A 10194-nucleotide genomic window follows, 5' to 3' on the forward strand; every position below is an offset into this window, starting at 1 on the left:
ATTTGATAGGAAGATAACTTGCTAAGTGGCCATCGTATGCAGAGTATTTGACTGGTTTTGGAAGAAAAGTGAAGTCGATTTTACCTTTCAAGAGGCCAACGGCCAGCTGGAGAGAGCATGCTCACTCCCCAGTAGTGTCTCCTGGTAAGATCAATTTCCACTTCACTAGCTGAGCCCACAGACATAATTGGATGCTCTGTCCTCCCACCAGGTCTGGAACCAGGGACGGAGTACACAATCCAAGTCATTGCTCTCAAGAACAACCAGAAAAGCGAGCCTTTGATTGGGAGGAAAAAGACAGGTAAAGAGCAACATCCGGGTAATAGGGAGACAATGACTATAAAACTAATTACATGTGACCAATTTTGCAGTGAAAGGTTCTCCAGGTTTTGATGCATTTCTCATGGAACTTTATTTCTATCAGTGCAGCATGTAAGATGCACTCTTTGATAGCATGAATAACCTAAAATAATTTGCAGAGTTCAGCTTAATTTTTTTCTTAGCCAGTCAATAATAAAGCTTTTTATTTACCTTAAAAAGATTTAAAGCAGATGTTAAAATGTATAAACCAAGTTGCTCTCATTATTCTTTAATATACCTTCTGTCAAAGTTAACGATGTTTTTTTTTTATAAAAGGGAGAAAAATCTAATTTGTCTTTATTTGCCATTTGGTTTCTGAAACTTGGAACTAATAATGTTCTGCTTTTTCATCCAATTTCAGTTTAATTGGAAGAAAATGCTATATTTACACTGATAGAATTTTTAAATAAACATGTATGTATTTTATCCAATTTCACAATTTCAAACCATGAAAGACTGTTGAGCCAAACCTCCAGAACTCTGACTTCAGATGTGATGTAATTAGTGGGATTCTGGTCCTTATAACATGACTCTCGAATGAAAAAGGGCTGCACGTTTCAGTTTCATTAGGCATAATTTGAGCGTGGTGGCTTCTATGCAGCTCAGCAGTTCAAAGCTTTGTGTGTATGATGAAGTCATACTAACACTTTTTGTTCTAAACTATAAAGAAACCTTTAAGAAAAATCATAAAGATTTCTTTCTGGAAGAAGTGTTTCGTGATCTAAGAACTGCTGATTTTCCAGGGGCTTTGATCAGATTGATAGGCAGTCATTGTTGGCTGAATTGATGACTGTCACTGCTGCTTCTTCTCCAGCTTAACATGCTTTGCTTTTTTGGCTCTAACCTCTCTTGGCTAGATGAGCTTCCCCAACTGGTAACCCTTCCACACCCCAGTCGTCACGGACCAGAGATCTTGGATGTTCCCTCCACAGTTCAAAAGACCCCTTTCGTCACCAATCCTGGGTATGACACTGGAAACGGTATCCAGCTTCCTGGCACTTCTGGTCAGCAGCCCAGTGTTGGGCAACAAATGATCTTTGAGGAACATGGTTTTAGGCGGACCACACCACCCACAACAGCCACCCCCGTAAGGCATAGGCCAAGACCATATCCACCGAATGTAAATGAGGAGATCCAAATTGGTCATGTTCCCAGGGGAGACGTAGACCATCATCTCTACCCCCACGTTCTGGGACTCAATCCAAATGCTTCTACAGGACAAGAAGCTCTTTCTCAGACAACCATCTCTTGGACCCCATTCCAAGAAAGTTCTGAGTATATCATTTCATGTCATCCCGTTGGCATTGATGAAGAACCTTTACAGGTAATTAATTTTTCTCTTTACTTCTGAGCAGCCTGGAAAGGAGTAACCTAGTAACTAGTGACCAGAGCTGAGCTCTGATGTAAAGTGGCTACACTTCTAGAACCTCTTAGAAAGGTGGCACACATAAGCTCTGATTTTTTTTTTAATCTTAATATGGGGGATGTGCCAAAGAGTGTCCATTAGCTTTTGTTTAATAGAGAATAAAATCACTTCTATTTTTCTCACACATTTGAGGTTTCTTAATAATACAAAGAAATGATCCTAGAAAAGAGAACTATCCCAGCTGAACTTACATTTGTATAAGAACAAGTAAAACACCATCCTTATAGTTTGTCCTTGAGGAATCCCATTATCTACAACCTAAGGAGAAAGAACGTAGGTGAAGCTGTGTATATCAATTGTTACAAGTGACTGAGTCTCTAACTAAAACCTCTGTTCTTTAATTTGCTGGTAGCAATTTTAATTGTGTTCTTAGAAAGTGGCAGAATTTAAAAAACTACTACATGGTGGGAAATTTATGAGGTGAGACATATGAGTTTGAGGACTTGCCAAAGTGTTTTGGGGACCCCTTGTTGAGGTCAGATGCCACCTTGCATAGAATGGCTGTATCTCACACACACAGTGTCCACGTTTTATGTGAAGGGGGCATAGCCAGGGTTTCTGGTGGACCTGCACAGACTGCAGCTACAACAGGATGAGGAGGGGGCTGTCCCTAGAATAACTGGAGGACTCCTGGTGATGGGAGCGCATAGGGAAGACTTTAGGCAGGAAAATCTGGCACGTAGTAACCCCTCACCCAAGTTCCATTTCTCTCTTTAGCTGGTGGGGACCCTTAGGCCCTGTTTGTTTCCTTTGCTGTGCTTCCATAGTGAGGGTTACTGGTAAGAGAATAAATCAAGAGAGGCATCCTGGTTCCTCACTGCAATGCTTTCTCCCTACTTTCTGCATATAATTGCAGTTCCGAGTTCCTGGAACTTCTGCTAGTGCCACCTTGACAGGCCTGACCAGAGGGGCCACCTACAACATCATAGTGGAGGCACTCAAAGACCAGAAGAGGCACAAGGTTCGGGAGGAGGTCGTCACCGTGGGCAACTCTGGTATGTGAATGCCCCTGGTGTCCAGGCCCAGGCTCCCCTCGGGACTACCCCAGAGGTGCTTTTTCTCTTGACTGTTCCTTTGTGGCCATTGTCTTTTAAATTGGGAAATAATGCCATGAAGTAAGTGGGCAACTTTAAATTCAGTAATTCCTTCCTCATAGTATTCTAGCATCTTCTCTGTCAAGTGCATGCACAGAGTCTCCAACAGTGATAAGATGATAGACCTGGGAGGACTTTAAATATTATTTAGTCCAATGCTCTGAGCCCTGTTAGTGAGTATCTGAGTTGATACAGGGCACAAGTCTCCTGATCTCTTTTCCCCACCCTTTCTGTCTCACCATGTTGCTGTCCTCTTGAGTGATTTTTAAGCAGCTAAACTGATTACCTGAAAAGGAAATATTCCCAGTCTGCAACATGAGGGACAGCTGGATTTTGTTCTTGATGTGAAAAATGCTACCAACATAGCCCATTTCTGTCCAAAGAGCTCCCCTATTTCATGTTATTTCTTTTTTTTTTTCTGGTTATATAGACTCCAAGCCGCAATAGAGGTTAAATGGTCATTTACTCTTCTTCGTAGCACCTGGAAAGTCCTTTTAAACAACAGTACTGCATCACCTGGCTTTTCAAGCCATAGCAGCTGAAGATGCAGAGGAATATAAGATAGGGAATAATCAAAATCATGAATCTCGAATGTTCCTACCAGAGGGTTCTCTATTCCACATCAGCAGTGGAGGGCTAATTTCTGTTTCTGCCAAGTGACTGGCTTTATTTCCTGGGGCCATTTACTTCATCTCAGCCTCCTTCCTCATTCGGTAGATGATGATTTTTTTCATTTTACATGTATAAACACCTGTGAATTAAGCAGTTGAGTATTTCTGGGCTGGGGAAATCATTTTGTGCTTGTCGTATTATTTATCCATGAGTCACACCTTTTACCTCGTGTGGTTTTACTAGTAGAATGCCATGTGAAAGGAATTTTCGGGCACAGAGTTCTTTGTTTCTTTGTGCTTTTCTACATAAATTAAAAAAATATATTCCATCTCCATAATTTTAGTCCAGGGGGATTTTAACTCCAGTCTATTTTTAGGAGGGTTATTGAAACCCCTAGTAGCACTTGAAGTTCATTTTTCTTTCTGCGTCCTCGTTCCCAGAAGCAACATTCTACATTCTAGCCAGGTTCTCCTGGCTTTGAGACAGTTCAGCCTTCCTAATTTCTCCCAAACTGTTTTCTTCCAGGGTGATGCCTTTTAAATATTAGGTGCTTAAAATATCTATTGCTTTTGAGCTTTTTAGAAAGAAATATACACAGTGGGATTCTAAGTCACAGAAGTTAGTCTATTTAATTTTTAGAGAATAACTGGAATCATGCTTTGTTGCCTTGCATATTTTAAAATAAGCTTTCCCAAGATCCATACCTTAGGCAACATGAAAAGATTCTATTATTTACTCCTAAGTCATCCATATCCCATTGCTTTCTCTAATTTGGAACAGTTTATTTGTAAAATAAAAGTCCTGTCATTGTGACAGTAATATACAATATCTAGGATTTTTGCACTATTATGCAAAAAAATGCCATAATAAAAGCAAATATTGCATTATAATGCCATCATATTATAATGGTATATAAAAATTGCTGACTGTTGCAAAAGATGCCCTCTAATTATTATGTTGTGGCTGCTTTCTAACTGTTGCAATGGACTGGTACTTTGAATTCAGATCTAATGTGATCTTCACAAGGTCCTAAGCAGGCAGAGATATTTTAATTATTATCCCCATATTATAGCTGAGGGAAGAAAGGCAGAGAAATGTTAAACAACAAGTTTAAGGTCACTCACCTACTAATGGAGAAGCATTTCCAGCCTTTGCATCTCACTGAAGTTCTTAACTAGCTTAAAATTGCCTCAAGATCTGTTCCAGGTTCTATAGGTGAGATTTATCAGGATTTGATGACTTTTATAAGTGATGGCAAAATAAAAGACGGGCTCCTTACATGCCTGTGGTAAGCATCCACTGACAACCCCTAAGCTATGCTTGTTAGAGCAGCTGATGCATTCACACAATAGATGAGAATTCCTTAATACTACTGGGATTTTTGTTTTTGATTAAGTCATTATGTACAATAATGCATTTTCTTCCTTTGCTCCAAAACCACCAATAAGATGTCTTTTTATTTTATTTTTTCTTTACATAGTTGATCAAGGCCTACATCAACCTACAGATGACTCGTGCTTTGACCCTTACACGGTTTCCCATTATGCCATTGGAGAGGAGTGGGAGCGATTGTCGGAATCTGGCTTTAAACTCTCGTGCCAGTGCTTAGGCTTTGGCAGTGGTCATTTCAGATGTGATTCATCTAGTGAGTAGCTTGCTTTGACCATGTCTTCCCATTCCATGCATTCGCCCAGTGTGCCAAGGAAGCATGTTTGGCAGACACAGACTTCCAAACATGAAGCAAATGAGGGCCGACTCCTTGACTCAAAGTAACATTTTGCATCACAGAAAAATGATGGGAAATTTTACTTGTTGAATATTGCTTCATTTCAAGGGTCAATGTGACTATTAGTAAGAAATAAATTCATGCTGGCAATGTAATTTCTTAAAATTTTCTGTTAAAATAGATTAATAAAGTCAAACTTTCTGGAGCCAGGTCTAATGAAGAGTATCAGAGACACAAAGAAACCCCAAATCTCTTTTAATTTTCAGTGCTGAGTGAGCTTAGGTGAACATTTACACTCAACAAACACTATCTTTTTCAACACAAACCAAACATAAACACATAATAGTACATATGCACATTCATACCTGTACATACACTCTCTTTCACATCACATACACACATCAGGTAGCTTGAATCTTGCCAAGTAATGTGGAGAGTAAAGGTAATCCACGTATAGACAATTAAGAATCAACTTCAATTGAAAAATATTTGATTTTCAAATTAGAGAGATTTTAGTATTTTTAATTTTTTAGTTAAAATGATCCTAGGAATGACCTCTTATGCTTTGAGATTTAGTATCAGAATTTATAAATATTTCATTCATGCTTTGTTTTTAGGGGCTGTGGTTATTATTGACAACTGGTTCATTTTTATAGGTGTTAACCATTATGGCATATAAACAAGCCTCCCATAGTTATATTCAGAAATTGTATTTGGGAAAATGAAACACAAGAGATTGTTTTAAAGATTTTTAAAGTATTTTACTTAACTGGTAAACATGAAATGGTTTAATTCATACTGAAATATAAAAACAACTCATTTTTTTCAATGCAGACAACTGTGTTTGACCATCTGAAAATGGAAAGACACAGCAGAAGTGACCTATGCTGTTTAGGAGTTGGAGTTTTAACATTTGCAATCTGGTTTTTAATTTCTGAAATTGAAATATTTTTAAGTTTGTGTATTTACTACCTCTCAGGAATATTGAGGGAGCAGAGCTCTAAGTTTATCTATGCGATTCTTTAGCTCAGCTTACGTATTCTTTGCTTAGATGTCGAGTAACTTTTTTAAAGCCTAAGGAATGACTGACTTGTTGATAAAATGGAAGCAGTGTATTGTCATACAAACTTAAGTTTTAGTATAAACCTTGAAGATTAAAACGTCATCTTTTATGTTCAGTGGAGATATGTAACCGTGACTTTTAGATACTCTTCAGAACCAGTCCTATTTGTTGGGATAATAACCATTGATTTATCATTTCATTTGCTTTTGTTTTGTTTTGATACACAGGTTTATTCTTTTACTCTTCCCAAGTATAAGAAATGGGTTGTGGCCTGTAGAAACCAACTGATCTTTGTTTTTCGGTTCATTGAACTACTTTGCAGCCAGGTTTAAAAGCCAGGCTTTTAAAATCCTGTGACATGTCCCACTGTGAGTCAGAGCACACCAATGACTCTTTGCCTCTGATCTTCCCACACCACAGAATGGTGCCATGACAATGGTGTGAACTATAAGATTGGAGAGAAGTGGGATCGTCAGGGAGAAAATGGCCAAATGATGAGCTGCACGTGTCTTGGAAATGGAAAAGGAGAATTCAAGTGTGACCCTCGTATGTTGCCACAGATCATTTTTAGTGCCTTATTAAAAGTGCTCCCACTTTTATTGCTGAGCTGTAACTCATTCACAGAAGTGACCAGCAACTTTAGGTCTCCTTGAAGAGTGAACAGTGGGTTTGTTAATCTTTTGATTTGGGGAAGTGGAGACAAGCTTCAAGATGAGCCATGATTTAATGTTATTACAGGGCACTTTAGGACTTTTCTGACCTGAGTATTTTTACCATAATCTGTAGTGGACTATTATAAGAAAGTATTATGGGTCTTTAAATTCAACTTTTAAAATATGAACCTTTTCCAATTTGTCAGATCTAGGACTTGGAAATGCTGCCCCAAAGTCTTTATAGTAGTACCTCTCAAATGGGCGATTCCCATAAACATGTGGGACAGTGGCTATGATAATACAAATTTAGGAGATAAACAGAACCCACCCCTATGTAAGGGACAGGTCTATCGCTGTTCTTAGTCTTACACGTGTTTCTGACTTGCGTGTCTGGTAGATGAGGCAACATGTTATGACGATGGGAAGACCTACCACGTAGGAGAACAGTGGCAGAAGGAGTATCTCGGGGCCATTTGCTCCTGCACATGCTTTGGAGGCCAGCGGGTAAGACCAGATGCGGCGGGCTCCTTGAAATTTGGAAAAGACAAAGGGGAGGCTCCTGCATTGATGACTAGAGCTTTTTTTTATATGAAAGCAAATTTCATTGATTCTATATGTAGTTCTGACATTAGATATTAAGAGCTTTTAAATGGACATGTCTGAATCTGAAATATTTAAGTGAAGATATGTGATTGTGCTTTTAAGGTTCTTTTGGTTATAAGAGAAAAACCCAACTTACTTTAAGCAAAAAAAGGCTCCCGTAATTGGAGGTCCCAGGATCAGCCCGCTGCAGCCCTCCCGAGTCTCTCCCACCCTCATGTGCTTCACGCCTTCACTCCTTTGTATCGGCAATCCTCCAGAAGTCTCCCTCTGATGGTCAAAGATGAGGGCCGTCAGCCGCAGGTGTATCTCCTACGATCTTAGGGGCAACAGTCAATGAGAACACCTGGACATTCCTGGCAAAAATCTCAGGGAGGAACCTCGCTGGCCCCTCTTGGTCCTGCCTCCATCTCTGGCCAGATGAAAGGCCACAGGTTAGGAAGGAAGTGGCCATGTGGTGCATTAGAAAGAGCATGACTAGGAGTCGCCCAGCTGGTGGCAGTCCCAATCCACCAGTGTGCCTCCTGCTCCGAGTAAGCCAGTCCTCTGGGTCTTGGTTTCCTTACCTGTATATGAGGGTGTTCGGCCATGTGATATCAAATCCCTTTTAAAAGCTCTAAGGCTCTACGAAACCCTCTTCTATCATCTAGTGCAGAAAGTTTACTAACAAGGTTGGGACTAGAATGAGCCTTAGCAGACGGAAAAGCAGAGAGGACATTTCAGGAAAAGCAGAAATGGAAGCAGTTATAAGATAGGAGTAATGAGCCAAAATGTATTATGTGAGTTATAAATGCATGAAATACATCATCGTCAAACTTCCTGAGTGACTGTTTATATTTTGCCAATGTGCAGGACCTGAAATTCTTCATTAACACGGCATGAAATTGTGATGTTCACAGATTATCATACGCCCCACCTGACTTCATGTCTCTGTTCTCTCAGGGCTGGCGCTGTGACAACTGCCGCAGACCAGGGGCTGAACCTGCTCATGAAGGCTCCACTGGCCACTCCTACAATCAGTACTCACAGAGATACCATCAGAGTACGAACACGGTATGTGCACTTGTACCTTGTTTCTCCCCTTAACACAATTAGGTACTTCGTAGGGAGTCACTTTCTGTAGGTATTTTTCTTTGTGAACCAAATTGTTTTTACTAAAAAAAATTTTTTTAATGACTTAAAATACTGTATCCTGTGACATAATTCAGGTTCAAATATATTAACCTCTTGAACATCTCTTGTTGCCCAGTGTTGCTAGGTTCTTGAAGCTACAAGTATTCTGTTGATAAATACCATTATAGGAGACCTCCGCTTTTTTCTATACCCTTTAAAGAGCTGTTTCTGTAAATTCTTCTTTTATTTCAAAAGAATGCTAATTTTCTTCTTTTTTAACAGAATGTCAACTGCCCAATTGAGTGCTTCATGCCTTTAGATGTACAGGCTGATAGAGATGATTCCCGAGAGTAATTATTCCCGACCGAGAAACAAGCGTGAATCTCTGCCAAGGTCCATCCAAACTGGAGTGATGTCAGCAGACCCATCTTAGAACGTGTGTTCCTTTCTTAAACCCTTTGCTCTGGAGTAACTTCTCCAGCTTCAGCTCAACTCACAGCTTCTCCAAGCATCACCCTGGGAGTGTTTTGAGACTTTTCTTCTAAGTGGGGGCAGTATGTTGCCTGTTCTGCTCTTAAGTATTCAATACCGCTCAGTATTTTAAATGAAATGATTCTAACTTGGGATTTGGTTTGGGATCAATAAGGAAGCACATGCACCAACCAACATGCAAAATGTACTGAAATGATGTTACCAAAATTTTAAGTAGGAAAGTTACCCTAACACTCTGCTTCCACTTAACTGGCCGCAATATCGTAGGAATGGCATATCCTTCTTACTGTGGTATTTTAAATATCCACAGTACTCACTTTTCCAAAGTGATTCTAGTAATTGCCTAGAAATATTTTTCTCTTACCTGTTATTTATCAATTTTTTTCCCAGTATTTTTATATGGAAAGAACCTGTATTGAAGACACTTAGTATGCCGTTGATAAAAGGAATTTGGTATAATTATGGTTGGTGATTATTTTTTATACTGTACATGCCAAAGCTTTACTACTGTGGAAAAACAACTGTTTAATAAAAGATTTACATTCCACAACTTGAGTGTTGTAGTTTCTTTATGTAAAGGAATTTGGGGGGAAATAAGAATCCTAAGTATTCGTTTTCTTTTCAAATCCAGCAAACATTTGAAAACCTAGGATGTGTACTGCTCTCTAAGTCTTAGTAATTTAAGTATAAGATACTTCTAAGTCTCACTACAGAAACACAGATTCAATCTTGTCATTTCATCTCTTCAGTAATGGAGATAGTTTTGTATTTTCTGCTTTACCAGACTTAAGGAGACGCACATATTTAACATGCTAGCTAGAAGTATATCCGAAACCACCTTTGTTATTCTTTTCTGACCATTATGATTCTTCCCTCCTTCCCCTTTCCTTCCTTCCTTCAGATGACTTGAGATGTTCCGACTGCTGGAGGAGCAGAGCACAGAGGAGCTCCGTCTTAGGCCGATGCCGTGGTGTCGTGCCCTCAGTCCCGCTTGCCTTGATTCACGCCAGCTCACACTTTCAGCATGCCCAGCCCAGCTGACAGGGCTGCTGTAT

At 39.6% G+C, this 10194-nt stretch overlaps 1 protein-coding gene across 12 annotated transcripts in view; it reads left to right on the plus strand.

Moving 5' to 3' along the window:
* FN1 (fibronectin 1) overlaps positions 1-9689 on the plus strand; it is a 61339-nt gene extending 51650 nt beyond the window's left edge. For 4 of the 12 annotated variants that reach the window (XM_073218136.1, XM_037016042.2, XM_017676158.3 and 1 more), the window contains 8 exons: positions 212-301; positions 1293-1684; positions 2643-2781; positions 4973-5137; positions 6702-6827; positions 7332-7438; positions 8477-8587; positions 8930-9689. In XM_073218136.1, coding sequence (XP_073074237.1) covers positions 212-301; positions 1293-1684; positions 2643-2781; positions 4973-5137; positions 6702-6827; positions 7332-7438; positions 8477-8587; positions 8930-9001 — 1202 coding nt within the window. In that variant the 3' untranslated portion in view covers positions 9002-9689. Of the gene's footprint in view, positions 1-211; positions 302-1217; positions 1685-2642; positions 2782-4972; positions 5138-6701; positions 6828-7331; positions 7439-8476; positions 8588-8929 lie in introns of all 12 variants that reach the window. The other 8 variants (XM_073218137.1, XM_017676162.3, XM_017676163.3 and 5 more) reach the window with 2 other exon arrangements.
* The last annotated feature ends 505 nt before the right edge of the window (positions 9690-10194 follow it).

The sequence above is a fragment of the Manis javanica genome, chromosome 12 (assembly GCF_040802235.1).
Source record: "Manis javanica isolate MJ-LG chromosome 12, MJ_LKY, whole genome shotgun sequence".
Taxonomy (NCBI): Eukaryota; Metazoa; Chordata; class Mammalia; order Pholidota; family Manidae; genus Manis; species Manis javanica.